The following is a 20154-nucleotide window of genomic DNA, read 5'->3' as shown; positions in this document are numbered from 1 at the left end:
CCAGAGCCCTGGGCTCAGCACGTGCTCCCAAAATGTTTATTGTTCCGAGATGAATTGAGCAGCTGCAGGGTCCCGTGATGGCCAGCAGAGGGCAGCATCGAGCACTCCCAAGCTCCCCTCCGGTTGACTGTTAACCCAAACCAGAGGGAAGAAATCAGCTCGCTTCTCTGCTTTGAACGCCTTCCCTCACAGGCTGTGATTCATCGCTTAGCAAGCCTCCCAGAGTGGGTTCCAGAGCCCTCTTAGGGAGTAGTGCTGCACTAGGCTAACCACTGCGAGTCCCCGCGATACCTCTGTGAGGCGGTACTAGTATCGTCATTCCCATCTGACAGATGAGAACACTGAGTCGCAGAGCAGGGAAGTAGCTCTCAGGGTCCTAGGGCTCGTTAGGGGCTGAGCTGGGATTGGAGTCTGCGGTTGAAAAAACGGAGATGAGCCCAGGATGCAGAGCTTGGCCCTTTCCCCCGAGGAGCCGGCACGCCCGTGACCCCTGCAGCCGTCCCTCCCCCTCGGGGACTCCCCCGGCCATTAGCCCTCCTGGAGGGATTTCCCAGAGTGCATTATGATCACATTAGCAGCAAGCGCCTGCTTTCATCGTCCTTTCAGGTTGAAGAGAAGCTTCAGGAGGATTCCAGAAGGAAATTGCTTCAGCTCCAAGAAATGGGGAGCAGAGAGAGCCTCATTAAAGTCAATTTGGAAAGGGCAGTAGGTCAGGTAGGCGTGCGAGCTCCAGAGCCCCTCCATGGCCCCGCTCCCCAGGGATTGTCCGCGCCCAGAGGCTGGTGGGAAGCGTGAGGAGGAGGAAGACGGCCGTGGTTTGCTTCTCCCGTTGACCTCATGGGCAGCAGCTTCATGTGGCTCCTGCCTCCCCGTGGACGGACGTCCTGAGGGCCGTTCCCTGCTGGGAGCCGCCCACTCCGGGAGGTCGCCCTCGCCCGAGACCCTGGCCACGCAGCCACCCTTCAGTGCCCGCCCCCAATCCCCAGCCGCCGCTGTTCCCTCTTGGGAAGGGTCTGAGCCTCTTGACCCCAACAGTGTTTCTAGTACCTTCTCCCTAACATTTTCACCCTGACATTTACCACTCTCCTGCCTCCTCTGGGCCCCCAGCAGAGGTCCCGTCAGTGTCCACGAGGCAGTGCCACTTTTCTTAAGAAAGTAAAGCCCCAGGATGTCCAAGCTCATCATGCGAGACGGAGACGTCCCGGGCAGGGTGGTGAGCAGGCTGGCCCGCTGGTCTGGGTGCATGTTCTGGCCTGGATGGCCCGCGGCCCCTCCCCTTACACGTGGCACAGCGTGAGGGCCAGAACGTGCAAATAAGGCTTCATCAAAGGCTGAGCGAGAGCCAATGGGAAGCCGGGACAGGGCACTGAGCCTCCAGGACGCGGCCCACCAAGGGCAGCCCTCCGGGGGCTCCTCCTCAGGCCCCTCCGGGCAGCCACGGCTCGAGGGCGTCCAAGAACGTTTAGCGTGCACACGAGTTTGTGCTACTTTTCCCGGGAGGAAGGGTCCAGCATGCTGCTCGTGGGTTCTCAGAAGGGTCTGTGAACCACCAAAAAGGCGAAGCACCGCGATCCTAAGGGTCCTTCCATCCCACCCAGCCCAGCCCCAACGCCCTGCCCTCGGGCAGCCTCCGAGCCTGACCCGCCGGGTGGCCGGGCCCCGTCAGAGGCACACAGTTCATAGCGATGCTGACCACCGGGCAGATTTTAAAGCTCCTTCAGCAAACGTCACCACCGTCACCCCAGGGTCACGTCTCCTGCAGGGACCGACCCTTAGCGAGGGCAGAGAGCTTGCCCGTCTGGGCTCCCCCTGTGCACCTGGGCTGCCCCTCGCCTCTCCTGCACGCTGCTCTCCCAGCACGCCTAGGTGAGGGCATCACCTGTGCCACTGGCCCAAGTGCCAGGGTCCTGGTTATGATCTAGGAAGCAGTCAGCTTGGAGAGGACCCTGAGAGACACTGAGGTTCCTCCAGGTCTAGACTCAAGCGAGGAGGAGCCCCGCTCTGGCCCCGGACTCTCCCAGCCCAGCCCGTCTCCACGTCCTGCTCTCTCTCTCTCTCAGATCCACCCTCCCCCAGGCAAGTGATCCAGGACGGAGCCCGTGGCCCAGGAGAACCTGTCCCTCCGCCCTGAGCCGTCCTACAGGGTCCTCTGCTGGCGGGGCCATCACTCAGGGCCTCTGTACATAGCCTCTTCCTTGGGGAAAGGAGACGCCCTCTTGGCTGTGAAGCCAGAGGCGGGCAGGGAGCGCCCGAGGCACCCCGTCGCTGCTGCAGGCCGCCCGCCTGCCCGCAGGGATGTCCTCAGGAGAGTCACTCCACGCCCGGGTCCCAGAGCTCCGTGGTAGTGCACGCCTGTGTCCCAGGCCGTTGACCTTCAGGCTGGTTCAGTGGCCCTTCCGCCCCTTCAGGACTCTCTCTCAGGGTCCTCAATGACCAAACACCCAGGCCCAGGGCCACCACGCTGGGAAGTTTCCAGATAAACTCGGGCTCCTTTCCCTCTGCCTTCTCATGGAACCTGGGACCCCCTGAACTTGCAGTTCCGTAAGCCCTGCTTTAACGTCACTGCCGTTTCATCGCCGTCATCGGACAGCGCGGCCCCAAGGAGGCCCTGGAGGGCGGGCTGGGCTGGAGCAGAGGCCCCTGTCTTTGACAGATGTCTCTGTTCACAGCGTTCAGTGAACCTTATGGGGTGTCTGCTCTGTGCCAGGCCCTGTACCAGTCGCTGGGGACACAGAGAGGAACACGATACCCGGGGTCTTCGGGGCGCGAAGCGGCAGGAGGGAGTGAATCCCTCTGTCCCCAGGCACCTTGCTGATGACGGTTTCCTGGGCTGACAGCCTCCATATTTATCTCACAGTCTGGGGGCGGCTTAGCCATTACCGCAGACGCTCCGGCCCCAGGCTTCCCACTGGGTAATTGGCAGCAAGCGGCTCTTCTGAGGGCATGAGACGTGTGTGTGCTGACCACACGCATCAGCTGGGTCAGGCAGGCAGGCCGAGGACGTCATTAAAACCTGCCGCTCCCTCCCTCCTGAGGGCACAGCCCCTTGCAGTGCCAGGTGGAGATCTTAGTGACATGGCATGGCCATCCAAGGCGCTCAGGCCCTCCTACCTGATTTCTCCCAACCCCCCAAGGCTAGCCGGCTGCCGCCGCCCCCCCTGACTCAGTCGCCTCCTTTGTGCTGCAGCTGGAGCATTTCAGGAGCCAGGTCATCAGGGCCACCTACGGGCGAGCCAAGCCGTTCCAGGACAAGCCTGTCACCGACCAGCAGGTTCGTCCGCCCTTCGGGCTTCCTTCTCCGGGGCCTGGGCCTGCAGCCGCCGGAGCACATGTTCCCGGGCTTTGTTGGTGGCACATTCCTCACTGCTGCCACACCATGAAGATTTGTTTAGGTTTCATGGGATTTCCCGGCTTTCACAGCGAAAGCCAAAGCCAGGGAAACCCCCTTGAAATGTGACTGTGAACGTCAAACCACATCACTCCGGGCGGTTCTGGTCGCCGGATGCGCAGGGGTAGCCTTGGTTAGCGCCCTCAAGGGCTGCCTCACCCGGAACACACGTCCCGCCCGCCCGTTCCTTCTGAAGAGGGAGAGGTGAGGACGGACTTCCGGCTGGCCGGGGCCTTGTTAGTTTCCAGTGGTTCTTTCCCACGCTCTGTGCTGGCCCGTGGGTAAGGACACATGGCTCTCGTTGGCCTCAGAACAACCGGACCCTCAGCATCAGGATGTGTTATCAGTCCCTCCGAAACGGCAGAAAAATCTAGAACAAATGAATGGCAACATTACGGGCCTCGGGATCTTCAAAACAGTCTCAGATCCCAGGAAACGTGTCCTGGTGACAGCGCCGATGGCGGCCTCCAGAGCCATCGCCCAAGCCTGGCCGGACGGCCCTCCCCACCTGCAGAGACGGGGTGACGCTCCCAGCTCCCTCCTCCCGGGGGCCCTGTGTTTTAAATCTTTTTTTTTTTTTTTTTTTTTTTTTGGTCACCAGTTAATAGAGAAGATCATCCAGGTCACGGAGGACAACGTCAGCTTTCAGCAGAAAAAGTGGAGCCTGCAGAAGGAGAGCCAGCTCAGCCACTCCAAGCAGGAGGCGCTCGCCGAGAGCATCGAGAGGCTGCGGGCGTCGCTGGACAGCTGCCAGGTGCCCCCGCTTCCCACCGCGTCCCCTCTGTGGGAACCCGTGCTACGGGTGCGGGAGCCTGTCCGGCCTCCGTGGGGCAGGTCGGGCAGGGTGCCCTGCCGCTGTGCCCACCTTCCCTCTCCTGGGAGAAACGCATGTGAGAGCAGGGAGCAGAGGACCTCAGAGAATGCCCCCGGCGGACTGGGGCGGCCCGGGAAGAGGTGCTGGCACTCTGAGTACCTCCGCGGGAGGTCGCGGACCCCGGGGGGCAGTAAAAGAGCCCCGTGCTGTCTCCAGAGAAATCAGAGCAACAGGCCTGGCTTATAGCTGCTCTTCCTTTGGGCCCAGCCAGGGAGAGACTGTTCGTAGCCCTGGTGCCTCACCAGGGGTGGGGCCTGCTCTCTGCCCAGGGCCGTTGGGTTACTATAACGTCATTCCCAGGCCATACACAACCATCAGCTTAAGGACCAGCCTGCTGTGCTTCCTCAAACAGTTAACTCACCCCTGAGGCCTCGGCAGGGCCAGACCAAAGGACATCTCGGGCCTTTAGGACCCGTGGGCCGGCCGTTCCCCACCCCTGCCCGAGCCTGCGGAGGGGGCGGCCCACGGGGTGGGGCCCAGCCCCCAGGGCCCCACGCGGGGCGTAGGCAACTGCTTCCTTGTCTCTGGAAATCGGCTGCTACCATTTGGGGAGTTTGGGCCAATGTTAGCGTGTCAGCTCTTTCAATCAGGAAACTGCACTTTCTGACCAGCCTATGTGTTGATCTCAGCAGGAATTCTGACGAATAAAAATAGCCAAATTCAGTTCTTCTTTCAGCCTCTTGTCCTTGGCAATTTGGCTTTGAATTTGAATAGACCCAAGTGGGGTCGCTCTGACCACCCAAAGTCCAAGTTAGAGTGCAAACAAAATAATGCTGCCCCTCACATTCCCCTTCCCTCCACCCCCACCCCCACCCCCAACTCCAACACCTCCCATCCCCCGACCCCGCCCCCACCAAAAAAATTAAGCAAATAAAACTGGACGGGGACACCCTGTTGAGCCCCTCACCGTCCTCTCTCTCCAGGCGGGCCCTCACCATCCACTCTCTCCAGGCGGGGTCCTCACCGTCCTCTCTCTCCAGGCGGGGTCCTCACCGTCCTCTCTCTCCAGGCGGGGTCCTCACCGTCCTCTCTCTCCAGGCGGGGTCCTCACCGTCCTCTCTCTCCAGGCGGGGTCCTCACCGTCCTCTCTCTCCAGGCGGGCCCTCACCATCCACTCTCTCCAGGCGGGGTCCTCACCGTCCTCTCTCTCCAGGCGGGGTCCTCACCGTCCTCTCTCTCCAGGCGGGGTCCTCACCGTCCTCTCTCTCCAAGCGGGGTCCTCACCGTCCTCTCTCTCCAGGCGGGGTCCTCACCGTCCTCTCTCTCCAGGCGGGGTCCTCACCGTCCTCTCTCTCCAGGCGCGCATGAAGATGTCTTGCTGCAGCACCGACCTGAAGAAGGAGGTGGAGCTCCTCCAGGCCCTGCAGGTGAGCCCACCTGTGTCCGGGCTCCAGAAGGCGGCGCTGGACCTGGTGCGCCTGTCGCAGTCCTGGCTGGAGGACACCGAGGGGCTCCTCCGGGACGTGGGCATCCAGCTGCCCGGCTCCGACAAAGGTGACTGGGCGTTTTTTCTCACGTAGCTGCACGACTCTGAAATGTCGAGTTGAATCCCTACCACGAAGGGACATCTGTTGAGGAAAGCTTCTTGGGCACGTGGCCAGGTGCCCCCTGCTCCAGACGCGCTTTGCTTCTCCACTTGAGAGGCAATTTGCCTTTAAAAAAGGAAAAATTAAAAAAAAACACATGAGACTTGATTACTGAAGAGAAAATAAGACATGACAAAGGCCAAAGGATAATTAAATCCAAATTGTACTCAATCTTACTTCTCAGCAGTAAGATATATTGTGAAATACATTTTTATGTTTACTGTTAAATATGTTTTTAATAGACCTTTTTAAAGTATAGTTTTGGTTCACAGCAACATTTAGAGGAAAGTACAGGGATGTCCCATCTGCCCACTGCCCCTCCCACGCTCGGCCTCCCCGGTTGTCAACGCCCTCCACCAGAGTGGAGCATTTACTACAACTGATGGACCTACCTGACGCATCATCATTGTCCAGAGTCCGCGGTCCTCATGAGAGTTCGCTCTTGGTGCAGTACATTCTGTGGGCTGGGACAACTTTATAAGGACATGCACCTGCCTCTGTATATCAGACAGATATTCTCACTGCCACGCAAACCCTCTTTGCTCTACCTGTGTATTCATCCCTCCTCCCGCCCCCAGCCTCTGGCAGCTGCTGGTCTTCTTACTGTCTCCATGGTTTGGCCTTTTCCAGCAGGTCCTAGAGTTGGAATCGTGCAGTGAGTATAGCATTCTCAGGTCGGCTTCTTTTACTCAGTCATAAGCATTTGCATTTCCTCCATGTCTTTTCATGACTCCTTGGCTCATGTCTTTTTAGTGCTGAATGGCATTCCGTTGTCTGGAGGGACCACAGCTTGTTCATTCTCCTACGGAGGGAGGGACATCCTGCTTGCACCCGAGTTTTGGTGATTGTGAGTGAAGCTGCCCTAAACGTCCATATGCAGGGTTTGGTGTAGAGTACGTTTTCAGCATCTTGGGATAATGATCAAGGAGCGGGATTGCTGGATTGTGTGGGAAGAGTGTATTTCGTTTTGAAGGAAACTATCAAACTTGGAGACAGTCATCTTGGCCATGAGTGGAAAACGCACTGGAAGGTGGCAGCAGGGAGCAGCAGTGAGGAGGCGGTCACCAGCGATGGCAGTGGCCAGCACTGGAGCGGGGGTGGGGATGGAGAAAGAGAGAGGAGTCCCGGGCGCTTAGAGGTATATCCACAGGCCTCCGTGCGGGATTGGAAATGGATGGGAGAAAAGTGACAGAGAGAAAGGGGTCTACAGACCTCCAGGTTTCTGGCTGAGTGCAAGGACGGATGGGTTCCTTCACTAAAATCCAGAGCGAGGAACACTGCATGCGGACCAGGTCTGAGGGCGGAGATGAGTGTGGGGTGCCTGTAACTTCCAAGGTGAGGTGTCGAGAATGCAGTTGTCACCCTGAATGTCTAGCCTGGAAATAGATATTAGTGATGTGTGCCCAGAACCCAGAAGAACATGTGCCACATAGTGGGTGCTTAATTAAATCTCTGGGATGGGTGGATGGATGGATGGATGGATGGATGGATGGATGATGGATGGATGGGTGGATGTATGATAGATGGATGGGTGGATGGATGGATGGATGGATGGGTGGATAGATGATGGATGGATGGGTGGATAGATGATGGATGGATGGATGGATGGATGGATGGATTACTTCAAAGTAACCCAGAAGGTAATGCAAAGTTCTTTAAAACAAAAAAAAAGGGAGAAAACAAGATTAACTTTTATATAAGGCCTGCCCCTCGCATAGGGAAGAGGGTTTTCTCCCAACCACCCTGTGGCCCTCCGATCCCAGTTTTGCTGTTGTTGCAACCATGGCAGAGTTTTGAGGGCACAGAAATCAGGTGAAAAGTGACCACGCTTCTAGCTGTTCCCCGAGATTTGAACTGAAATCGATCTCTAGTAATTGTGGGGCCAAGCTCTGTGTGCACCATCCCTCCCCACTCCGTCATTGTAGCCTACAGTATGGCCTGATAATCTAGTCATATGTCACCATAAAGACTCGTTTTGGACAGCCTTTCTCAGACCCACCACCTTCCTAGTCAGGAGGCCTGAGCAATATTAAACAGGTCTCTGCAGATGCCTTCTCTCCTGATGTGCACTGTGGGTCTGTAAGGATAGGATAAAGAACGGTGACCCCCAAATGCTCCTACCCCCAACTTAGAATAATGCTCTATGGCACACCTGTTGGGCATTACAACCACTTCGTTCTAAGAAGTCAGAGAAGAAGCATGAAGGGTAATAACAGAAAGGTCAGTGGATAGGGTCCATCCTTATTCCATTCAGCAGGAGAGGAAGTTGATGGTAAAAGGCATTTATCTTTCAGTACAAGCAATATTATGGCAATGTCCCAAAAGACTAAAAAAAAAAAAAAAAAGAGAGAGGTGAACTAGGGTATTCCATATATTCTCTATATTAAGTACTACTGTACCAGATTCCTAGCACAGAGCCCTCTGCACAAACAGAAGGAGGAAGAGGAAGAGGAGGAGGAGGAGGGGGAGGAGGAAGAAGAGGTTTGGGAGAAGGATAATGGTGATGATGATAATTGTGATGGTGGTGATGATGAAATGATGATCATGGTGATGGTGATAATGATTAGATGGTGATGGTGATGAGGATGAGGTTGGTGTTGATGATGACAATAGCGGTTATCACTCATTCCTGAGCACTTACATCCTAATTGTTGTTCTAAGCGTTTTTCATACATTACCTCATTTCATCCTCACTGTAACTCTCTGAGGCAGGTACTATTATCCTCTTTTTAGAAATGAAGAAACTGGCTCAAGACATGTTTTATGAGTATTCCACCAGAACAAGGTGACTCAGGGCACTTTCCACTACTGAGGCCAGCAGGTGCCCAGTCACCCATCGCCATCCACAGACACGCGTAGGCGCCTCTGTGTGCAATTTCTGAGAGATGGGCAGGAGCCATGGCGATGTAGCCTCCCGGGAATGTGTCGCTGTGTTGGCTGTTTTGCACGCATTGTGTGCTTTTACCCTCCCACCGCCCAGTGAGCTGGGCACTGCCACTGCCTTTATTTTGCAGGCAAGGACACGGAGTCTCAACGCCATCACGAAACTTGCTCGAGGTCACACGGCTGGTACATGACAGGGTCAGGACTCAAACTGAGGTCATTGCGATCCTAATGCCTGTGTTTTATCGATGGCCCCCCACTCCCTCTGGGACCCTGAAGGATAGCAGGGACATGCCCAGTTCCAGGTGACAGGCTCGTCATTAACTTGGGCAGGGACAGAGCGACGTGTCTTCATTCACTGAGTGAGCCAGGCCCAGGGACAGCCCCCTCGCATCACGGCAGGAGGGCTCTGAGCCACACTTTGGCTCTCCGCTGCGCTCTTGCTAGCTGTGTGGGAACGTCACCTGACTTCTCTGCGCCTCCGTTTGCCTGTTTATAAAACGGGGACAACATCTCATAAGGTTGTTGTGAGGGTTAAACGATGGGAGGAGCACACACATCGCCGAGCCTGGGTCACGGAGCCTTCATAAAGGTGACCTGCCATCGCCAGCGCCCTCAAGTGCTTATTGACTTACTGTGGCCACCAGGCCGTCCAGCCTGATGTACGCACACCGGGTGACTGTGCCCGCAGCCCCGCCCCATCGCCATTTGGCAGCAGACAAGGTTTTCTCAGCCGTGAGCACTCAGTTGGGCTGAACCCAGAGCACTTGCCAGGCCACCTTCCTGGAGAGAGGACAATGGGCCGAGTGTCCCAGCTGCCTCTTGGCAGAGCCAGGACTCAGTCCGGGCCCCTCTGCCCTCAGAGCCCCCGCTCTGCACCACCACACCACCTGCCTTTCTTTCAGAATGTTGTCCTAAGAGACAAAGCGGACCTCACAAGCTAGGTTTGTGAATCCCGAAACAAATTCCCCGGGAGAATCCCGGGAGAGGGAAGCCCCTTGCATTGTTGGGCGATGTCGTAGGAGGCCCACAGGTTGGAGCCGCTACTAAAGATCTGATTGGTGGAGGACTGGCTGCGTGGTGCCCTGGGGAGATAGGAAACATCTAAGGAGGAACCTTGGAATTTCGTTCCCCACGCCTCCCACCTGGTTTCTCAGCGCCTCTTGATAAGGGAAGGAACAGACTCCGAGTTTGTCTTCGCTAGCGCAGTTTATGTGTCTACGTCTGCAAGGCTTTGTCACAGACAAAAGGCTTCCCACGTGCGCAGGAGTCACTTTTTCTCTGACATCCAAGCTGTGCAGTATTTTTTAGTGGAAAAAAGCAAGTTGTACTACAATATGCATAGGGTACTCCCTATTTTTGTTTTTTAATGTCAGTATCTGATCAAAAGAAAAATCTAGAGAAAAGACAAACCTGTGGAGAGTATTAGCCCAGCGTTTAGGGCCTTCACTTTCCCTCATTCCACACTATTTATTGTGCACCTACTGTGCGCCGGCCACTGAAGATACAGCAGTGCGCTTCCCACAGGCGGATTTCAGTAATGTTTGGATTTTTGTAATTAGCACATGCAACTTTTGTAACCAGAAATATAAGAAAGAATTGCTCCTTCTCCCACCGAGAGAAATCTCGTTTTGATCACTGTTCATCGTTGAATCTAGAAACATGATCACTCACCCTGTCTTCCCCGCAACCTCCTTGACTCCCTCCTGTCCCTAACCCTCTCTGGGTCCTACCCAGGATTGGATCCTTCCCCTTGGGTCCCTGGGTCACAGGTTGCAGCTGAGCACAATCCCAGCCCCACCCCAATTTAGCCACCACAAATCCAGGCGTGCCTGGTTCTTATAGCCCAAGCCAATGCCACCCAGGCCGCCTCGCCTCCGTGCCATCTTGGTCTCCTCCCAGTACTCCTCTCTCCACACATGCTTCCTGTGAACTAACCCAGCCCTTTACTCTGGAGCCTCCGATCTCATTTAAAAGAGAAAGAGACTTGTGTCTGAATTCTGATCCCACCGCTTATCAGACCAGTAGCCTAACCTTGCTGAGCTTCTGTGTCTCACCTATAAATTCAAACACATTTCCTTGCTGGGCTGCTCATAATGATGAGAAAATATGTGCAAATTCCTGGCTCGGTGCCTGGCACACAGTAGGTGCTTAATACCTGATAGCTATTACATTATTCTCACTCTTCCCTGATGGAAGTTCTCAGAAAGTTCCATTGATGGAGACCAGGTCCCCAGCACGAGTGTGTTCAGTTCCACATCCCCCTTCCTCCCTGTACCCACCATTTCTCCCTTCCTCCCACCTTCCCCACCGTGTTCTCCTTCCCTGTGCCCCCTCCTCTCTCTCCCCAGAGAGCTGTGCGCGCGCGGTCCTGAATTGTGACCTCTGTCTTTGGCGCCTTCAGCCTTTCTTTTGTTCTCTCCTTCTCTTTACCATCAAGCATGCTCTTCTAGGTGGCAATTTTTCGCTGGAACCCCCTGCTTCTTTAGCTCCCTTTCCACTACCCGCACTCCTGTCTCACCGATGACCTTGAAGAAGTGTGGCACACCCTCTGTCTTCACGGCCGACATCCTGCTCTGTCTTTGCCTCTTTGCTTTGCCCCTGCTGAGTAACCGCCTTGGAGCCCTCCTGCCCTGGCCGGCCCGACACCCTTCCCCGGCCCGCGTCCTCTCTGGCCCACCCAACACGCTCGGTTCTCTATCTCAAAACCCTCTCACTCTGGGCCTTCCCGGGCCTGGCACACCTGCCTGTCTCCTGATGGTCTTGGTTGGTTCTGAGCAGCCCCTTCCTCCAATCCTGTCCCTACCCAGGTGTTTCCTCCAGTGCATCCATTGGTCCTCCTCTGTCACCTCCTTTCTCCCGGAGAAACTCTCCGCTCCGCATGCTTCATCAGCCACTCCAGGCAGACAGGGCCAGATGGGGCCCCTCGCCGGGGCCATGCCCACCAGGAGGCCCATGAAGACCCTGGATGAGCTGGGCTGGTCTTGCCAACTGAGCATGCCCAGCTCTCTGCTGACCACCTCTCCTTAGGGTCCTCCCAGCACCGTGTCCTCCTTCGGGCTTTGGACCTTGTCCCTCGGGCTGAACCGTCAGCTCACGGCTTGGCGCACGGTGGGGACTTAGTCAGAAGGTGCTCTGTTGACGGGTTTTCCTCTGCTGCCTCCAGAAAGAACTTGGCTTTGAGCCCGTCCCAGCTGATGAACCATCTTAGAAGCACGAGTTTGGGTGGCGGCTCAGGTCTTCTTGATGGGAGGGCAGTGCTGCCCTCGCCCACCTGCCGGCAAGCTCTGCCGAGAGGCTGTTTGGAAAGCAAAGGAGGTGAACTGAGTAGATACTTACCTTCTTCTCCTTTTTCTTTTCAAGGGTTGTCTTTGTATCTGAAGCATCTTCTGGAACATTATAAAAAAGTCACGATCCGGACCCAGGAACTTCAGGTAACCTTCCAGCTTCTGGAAAGTTCAGGCCGGCGCCTCCTCGGCGTTCACGCAGCGCTGTTTACCTGTTAGCGGGTCAGTCCACACCCTCCAACAGGTGAAACCGTAGCTCCATCTGCACGTGAAGGGATTCGGGCAGGCTGGCTGGGATGGCCCAGGACGGCAAGGGCAGGGTGCTTGTTTCCCTCTGTCAAAACCCAGGAAGGCCTCACAGCCCTCAGATCTAGAAAATTGTGTTTATCAAATGCAGTGGAAGAGGTACAGCTGGCCAGAGTCCCGGCAGCAGGATTACCAAAAGTGGCATAATGTCCACATGTCAGAGGCAACGTGATCCTCGGGGATTGTATCGCCCTCACGGTCATTGCCATAATAACGCCGTGTAATAAACACCCACACAACGTGAGAGGCATTCCAGTCACTGCCCCCTGCCTGCAGGCTGCCGCCAGGTACCCGCTGACCCTCATGGGCTTGCTCACCGTCTGTGCTGGCCTGCCCTCGGTCGGTCCAGGCTGGCCTCAGCCGGAGCGGCTCTGTTTTGCTCAGTGTGTCCTCGCTCCTCCAGCAGCCCGGCCCGCGCATGCTCTCACGGTTGGCAGAGGCAAGAGAGAAGCAGGACCGGTCATGGAGTGCTTTGCAGTCATTCTCTGTTTGTGTTGTGACTGTTATATCCCATTGGCCAAAGCAAGTCACATGGCTGAGTTCAGTGTCACTGGGCAGGACAGAGGTGGACACTGACAGTCACGTAGCCAAAGACACAGAAGGGTGGAGTGTTGGGACCACCACTGTGGTCAGTCACGGGCACCATCCAGTCCAGGGGTCAGCAAACTTTTTCAGTCAAGGGCCTGACGGTAAATAGAGCTTTGCAGATGGCTTTGCACGTCACACAATCTGTCACACCTGTTTGACTCTACTGCTGTAGAGCAGAGACACCACAGAAAACACGTCAGTGCATGAGCATGATGGGCATGGCCCTCTTCCAATAAAACTTTATTTACAAAAGCAGGTGGTAGACCACATTAGGCCTGCAGACAGTAGTTCGTCAACCCCCGATCTAGTCCATTCTCCTTATTTTACAGATGTGGACATCGAAGTCCAGAGGCCAGGTGCCTGTTTCAGCATCACACAGTTAGTTGGTGGAAGAATCGAGACAAAAGTTCAGGCCCTCTGGCCCTAGCTCCCTGCTTTTTCTTACGTCCGGCAAATAATAATTAATGACCCTGGCTACCATTTACTCTGTGCCTACTATGTGCTTAAAGCTTTCCATCACCACCTCAGTTAATCCTTAAAACACTATTATTGACCTCATCTTCTACATGAAGAAGCATCTAGAAAACGCTAGAGCTAAGATTCTATCTAGATTCGGAGTCTGGGCTCCTAACCACTGTACTCTACTGCTTTCCTCCCAGTAACCAGGCTAAGCATAGATTTTCCTTGTGTTTAACAAAGTTTCGCATAAAGCTGTGTCCCTCCCCACAAAGGTAAACAACTTATAAAAACAAGCAAGCAAGCAAACAAACAAAACAACCATGGAAAAGACTCCTGCCCTTAGTCCTGTCCCCCATCAGCTTCAGTGTCCTTTCCTCTCATTTCAGATCAAGATCAGCAGTTCTCAGGAAACTCATAAGTCTTTGCTGGAAGAGAAACTACAGGAGCATCTGGCAGAGAAGGAGAAGCTGAGCAAAGAGAGGCAACAGCAAGAGGAGAAGCTGAGGGCCAGAGTCAAGTGGCTGATGGAAGAGAAGGCGGTAAGGTCCCTGTCATTTTTTTTTTCTACTGAAAACAGAAGCAATGGTCTTTTCTATGACAAATTAAGAGCGTGTCCTTAGATGGAGAAATCTCAGCAAGTCCTCGTTTGGTGTTACGGAACTAAATTACTCAAAGGAGTGAATGATGTTGGAGGAGTTCACATGGAGCTTGAATTCTGAAACTCAGAGCAAAACCACCTTGAAAAGGAAAGGTTACTGAAATTTCTAGAACTGGTAGCTCATCTGTTCAAATGCTGCAGCTGATTTTACCATCGGAGCTGTCACCGCAGGTCCTGGGTGGTTCTAAGTGTTTGAGACCAGCGTTGTGTTATCTCAGTCTTCTGCTTTCTCTTTGTACATACTGATTTCAGTCTTTTGCTCTTCCCTTACACTTACCAGGGAAAACGAACGGCCAAAATAGCTGCTCACGTTTCTAGAAACCAAGCCAAGTACGAGAGGACACCTTACAGGGGCACCTCTCGAGCTCCAAGGTGCCTGAGGGTCACCTGGGGGTCTTGTTAAAGCGCAGGTCCTGACTCAGCAGGTCCGGGGTGCGGCCGGGCACCTGCATTTCTAACAAACTCCCGGCTGGTGCGGCCGGCACAGGTCTGCAGACCACACGTCCAGCAACAGCCTCAGAGGAAGGTTTTCCCACGGCTGCCTGATGAGAACCGCCTGGACACCGGTTAAAGCTACAGGTCCTGGGCCCCACCCCAAACCCACTGAACTAGAATCCCTGGAGAAGGCCAGGAGATGGAGCCCAGCCTCGTCTCTTTTTGATATTTAGGGACCACCTCGATTTTAACCACCTCGTGGCCATCATCTTGGACCAGTAGCTGGGGACTTCGGCTGCCCTTTTGTCATTCAGATTAAAAAATACGAATGCTCTGCCCCTTTCCCCGACCCCGGTTCTGATCTAACCGGGGTGAGGGTGTGGCTCCTGCACTAGCATTCGTCAGCGCTCCAGATGGTTCCACCACAGCCCGCCCCTCCTCCCAGACCCCCAGACAGCAGCCCCAGCCCTTCCCCAGCACCTCCTTTCTTCCCCCGGAGGACCGCCCTGCCGCTGCCTCCGCCTTTCACGCACCAGAGCTCCGTGACCTCCGGCTTAGTCTGGTCTCTGTCACACGCCGCCCTCTCTCGACCCCTCCAAGAGGCAGAGACCTCTGCCTGTTTCATTTCATCCTCCAGTTCGTGCCGTCTCCTCCTCCTTTCTCTTCTTCTCTTCTTCTCTTTCTCTGTCCGTCTGCCTTTTGTGAAATAAACAATTGAAGGAGAACCTTCTGCCCAACATCACACCTGATCCACTTTGAGGCAGTATTAGCGATAGACTTAAACCAAGGTGGACCATTTTGAAGGACAATTAGATATGCAAAAAGCCAGTGTCCGTCAATAGAGAGGGAGCTAAAACTAGAAAAAGGCAAGTCTCCAGCACCTTCCACCACTTCCTCCCTCCTCCTGATTAACTCTGCCCTTTCCAAATGGCTGCTTTTCCTTTTCCTTTGGGGTTCGCTCTTTCCCTGTGGGTGCACAGCTGACGCCCACCACGTTCCACGCCGCGGCCGGCACCAGCCTGGGCCTCCCAGACGCCCACTCATAACATCGACCCTGACAGAGGCAGGGGTTCAAGGGCCGGCTTCAACCCCCTTTTAAACAAAACCAATGTCAGGGCCCACCACCCCCTGCAGAGGGGAAGCAGCCAGGTGCCCACCCAGACAAACAGACACTGTTCCAGGCCCCTGCTGTCCCAGCCAGGGTCATCGCTCCCCAGACACTTAGTGTTGACAGCTTGACCCCAGGCACTCATCAAAAAGTGCTGTCTCAGGCTCAGCACCAGGTGCCCCGATTTTTAATGCACCTTTTTCATGCCGCATGACACGGGATGGTGTGTCAGAGTTCACTCATGAAGCTTTTCATGGGCCCTGGCTTGTTTGAGGGCTCTGTTTCAATGGTAAGAAACTTTAGGTCCCTTCACCGAGCTACCATTCTTTTGTGTTATCATCTGTTCACAACCCTCACCTGATTTCTGCACGCACTAATGGCTTAGATCCGGGTTGGCGAGCTTTCTCCACAAAAAGCCAGATGGCATAGACTTGGAGTTTTGCAGGTCATGCGGTCTCTGCCGTGGCTGCTTAGCTCTATCGTTGTACTGTGAAGGCAGTCATAGGCAATCCACAATGAGCAGGGAGGTGTTCCAATAAAACTTTATTTACAAAAAGCAGGCAGAGGGCCAGATCTGGCCCATAGACCATAGTTTGCTAACCGTGGTTTAAAACGCAGGCTCTAGAGTCAAATGGACCGGCGTTTGAATCCCTGCTCATGTGGTTAACTAGTAAACCAGGCAGATTCCTTCATCTCGCTTTCCTAGTTCCTCCTCTGCAAAGCAGAGATGACAGGAGAAATGACAGCCCTTTTAATGAATAGCTATCATGTTCCCAGCGTTTCATGTTTATCATCTCATCTGCTCCTCACCATGCCCCACCCAATGCAGGAAGCACCATTGCTATCCCCACTGTACAGATAGGGAAACTGAGGCTTCTGTAGCTTCTCACTTGCCCAAGGTCACACACCCAGGAGGGATGGACCTGGGGCTGGGATCTGAGCTGCCAGTCAGAGCCCCAGGTTCTACCGCTTGCTGACCGATGCAGGGCCTGGCACAGAGCCAGATTCCTGCCATAGTAACCAGGGCTGTTAAACAACGGTCATTGACTTTCAGGCTCTGGAGGAAAGAATTACTGAAGAGAAAAACAGAGCGAAAGAAGCATTAGAGGAAGAACAGAGGAAAGTCCAGGAGCTGGAGGATCGCTTAAGCCACCAGAGGAAGGTATACAGCTCCGGGAGACAGAGTCTGTCTGGGCCCCAATCCAGGCCACGCGACGAGCAAGGGCTGGCCCGGGGCCCTGACCGGGGCCTTCGACTCCAGTCCCGGGCTCTCCGCGGCCACCGCCTCCCGTGCGGTGCTGTGAGTTGTGGAGCACTAACCGACGCGGCGCCCGGCACCGACTCCAGATCCCTGCCATGGTAACCAGGTCTGTTAAACAGCGCTCATTGGCTTTCAGGCTTTGGAGGAGAGCTTCATGCAAGAGAAAAGCAGAGTGAAGGAAGCACTGGAGGAAGAACAGAGGAGAGTCTACGAGCTGGAGCATCGCTTAACCCGCCAGAAGGAGGTAGGCAGCTCGGGGACAGTCAGCTGCAGCCCTGACCCGGCTCGAGGGTCACGGAAGTACGCTCAGAGCCACCGATGATGGCGGGCGGAGTGGGGTGCAGCTCTCCCAGAGTAAGTGGTCCTCAGGAGGGCTCAGCTACTTTGGGAAGAGGCCTGGGGGACTCTAGGAGAGAACCATAGAGTCGTAGCCTCGACAACCGGTTGGAAAGTTGTAAACAGCATAAAATACAGGCCCCCCCCCCCCCCCATTGCCCTAGCCGCTTTGGCTCAGTGAATAGAGCATCAGCCTACAGACTGAAAGGTCCTAAGTTCGATTCCGGTCAAGGGCATGTACCTTGGTTGCGGGCACATCCCCAGTAGGGGGTGTGCAGGAGGCAGCTGATCGATGTTTCTCTCTCATCAATGTTTCTAACTCTCTATCCCTCTCCCTTCCTCTCTGTAAAATATGAATAAAATGTATTTTTTTTAAATAAAATGAAATACAGCCCCAGGTAGGGCTTGGGAGAGAAGTTGGGACTGGGACATGGGCATCTTCTAAGTAGAGATTGGGACCCAGAGCACAGGGCTGGAGCCGTCACGGAGCTCTGGGACTTCGGGGCTGGGCGGATCCTTCGGCAACTTCCTAATGTCACCCAGCCTCCCTCTCCCGCCACCAGGGAACCTCCCAGCCCAGGGCAGCCCACCAGGACCGGCAAGTTCCATTATTAACGGGATTCTCCTCCTTATCGGGAGGCTGCCTGCACCGAAGTAATTCAGGCCTGGCTCCCTGCTCTCCTGCTGCCTACCGAGGCCTGCATGCAGGTGGCTCTTTCCTCCCACAAACTGCGTGGCCCTGGGGCTCGCACCAACTTCCTGTTCCTCGGTTTCCTCATCCAGGAAATGGGCGCTAACTTCTCTGACAGGGTTGCTGCGAGAGTGGGAGGTCTGGCCACGGGCCCTGGCCTGTAAGACCACCCCAGCGCTTAGCTGGCGTCATTCTCAGCAGCATCAGAGTGAGTGTCCTCGGCACATCACTGGTCACCGATTTGCAGGTTTTGGAGAGCAGCGTGGCCCACGAGAGGAAAGTGAAGGAGGCCTTCGAGACCGAAAGGAGGCGAGTGCAGGACCTGGAGAACCACCTCACCCAGCAGAAGGAGGTACGGGGAGCGGGCGGCAGTGGCGGCGGCCGCGGCCGTGGGAGGAGCCCGAAGCCAGGCGCCAGGCCGTGTCTCTGTGCCCGCTAGCGTGTGGTGGGCACATGGCAGATGCGGGCAGCGCCAGTCCAAGTGGCCAATGTCACCTCACCCAGCTTCACAGCTGCATGGCCTGGGCAGATCACTTAACCGCCTGTGCCTCAGTTTCCTCATCGGTAAAACGGGAGTGGGACAGACCTGCCTCATAGGTTCCATGAGTTGATAGATATCAAGTACTTGGAACCGCACGTCACTCACAGGTGACTACCCAGGGAAGAGAGAGGCTCTCCAGGGGATGACCCCGGGGTGGAGTCGGGGTCAGGCCCTCAGCCAGCTCCCCACCCCTCATCACCGAAAGGCATTTATGATGCAACCCAGCAGGGATGCCGGAGGAATACACTCCCCGCTGGCTGCGCCCCACCCCCAGGAAGGAGAGACACAGACTCGCAGTCAGATGGACGAGAGAGGAACATAACGAGCTCACGTGGTGGTCACAGCAATGACCGGGGCTCTGCCTTCTGGGGTGGATGGGAAGGAGAGGGAGATCTGGGGGAGAGAGGGGGATGCCTGAGCTCCAGGCCCAGCAGAGCTGGAGACACCCACACCCAGCCTCCCCCACCAGTCCCCACAAAAGACAGGGCACAAGAGCCCACTCTAAGGTGAGGGGCAACCAACTGCCTAAACATGCACAGGATGGCTCCACGGGGGGGGGGGGGGGGGTAGAGAGTGGCCTGCAGCCGGGAGGGCCTCTCTGGGGAGGTGACCTGGAGGAGAGAGGGAGCATCTGGGGGAAGAGAATGTCACTGGATAAACCGGCCAAGTGCAAAGGACAGGGACCTGAGTTAGCCCGGGGGCAGGGACGGGGACATAAAGAACGGAATTGAGGCTGGAGCAAAATGGAAGCCAAATTAGGGCAGGGGAAGGAAGCGGGAGACAGAGTGTGCGCCAGGTGAGCCGGGCGGGGGGGGGGGGGGGGGGGGGGCGGGGAGCGTGGTGGGCTGAAAGTGTCGATTATGGGTCAAATCCCAGCCCTGCCCTACATGTGTGCGACCCTGGGCAAGCCCTTGCCCTCTCTGTGACCTGTCTGTGATGTGGGTGTCATGGCAGAACCACCCAGAGGTTTGTTGTGAGGAGTCAGTCAGTGCATTCATTGTGAAGCACCTGCCAGGTGAGGCAGAGTCTAGGAGGGGTAGGGAGGATGGTGTGCCCAGCAGAGGGGAGAAGGGAGGGGGTGAAGGGTGGGGAGTGGGGGAGGGAAGGGGGCCGTCAAGCAAAGACCTTGGCAGCAGGACTGTGCCAGTCCACGCAGGGAAGTGAGATCAGAGCCCTGGTGGGTGAGGGAGCACCACCCGAGCAGGCCTTTTAAGGGGTCGGGCCCAGACTCTGGTCGGCGGCTGGCCCCTGAGCTGCCTTATGCAGATGGGCCAGGGGTGGGTCTTGAAGCTCGGGCTCCTGCTGGGCGGGTGGCAAGCTCTGTGCCCGCTTAAGTGTGGCCATAGACGCATGTCTCCTGCCGCCAGGTAGGGTGGGGTTTGAATCAGGACGGGTGAGCAGAGTCCAGAGGCCAGTGTCAGAGTGGGGAGGGCGGCGCACTGGCATCCAAGCTTGAGCCACCGCTTCCTGGCGTGTGACGTGGGCACATGACTTGTCCTCTTCCCGCCTCACTTGCAGCCTCCGTGTCCTCACCTGTAAAATGGGGATAACTGGGCAGATGCTGCCGGGGGGTGCAGATTAGATGCACTAATACTTCAGCGCACGGAGCCGGCACCACATTGCAAGCACTTAAAGATGCCGTTATCACCATTATTATTTGCACCTGGAATGGCCAGGCAGCACCTAACAAAGGAAGGGAAGGAGCCCTCCGGACACGGACTCTTACAACAGGAAGGACGTAGCGTGGCAGGGT

General features: G+C 55.8%; 1 protein-coding gene across 2 annotated transcripts in view; it reads left to right on the top strand.

Annotated features, from left to right (window-relative positions):
* Positions 1-20154, top strand: part of FHAD1 (forkhead associated phosphopeptide binding domain 1) — a 95976-nt gene that overhangs the window by 43872 nt on the left and 31950 nt on the right. Inside the window, exons 11-19 of one of the 2 annotated variants that reach the window (XM_079777748.1) lie at positions 607-714; positions 3188-3271; positions 3990-4142; positions 5561-5756; positions 12095-12165; positions 13758-13910; positions 16627-16734; positions 16970-17077; positions 18108-18212. In XM_079777748.1, coding sequence (XP_079633874.1) covers positions 607-714; positions 3188-3271; positions 3990-4142; positions 5561-5756; positions 12095-12165; positions 13758-13910; positions 16627-16734; positions 16970-17077; positions 18108-18212 — 1086 coding nt within the window. The remainder of the gene's footprint in view (positions 1-606; positions 715-3187; positions 3272-3989; positions 4143-5560; positions 5757-12094; positions 12166-13757; positions 13911-16626; positions 16735-16969; positions 17078-18107; positions 18213-20154) is intronic. The other variant, XM_079777747.1, reaches the window with a different exon arrangement.

Source organism: Cnephaeus nilssonii, assembly GCF_951640355.1.
Source record: "Cnephaeus nilssonii genome assembly, chromosome: 7".
NCBI classification, from domain to species: Eukaryota; Metazoa; Chordata; class Mammalia; order Chiroptera; family Vespertilionidae; genus Cnephaeus; species Cnephaeus nilssonii.
The sequence above is the reverse complement of the archived record's forward strand: the minus strand, read 5'-3'. Positions and strand labels throughout refer to the sequence as shown.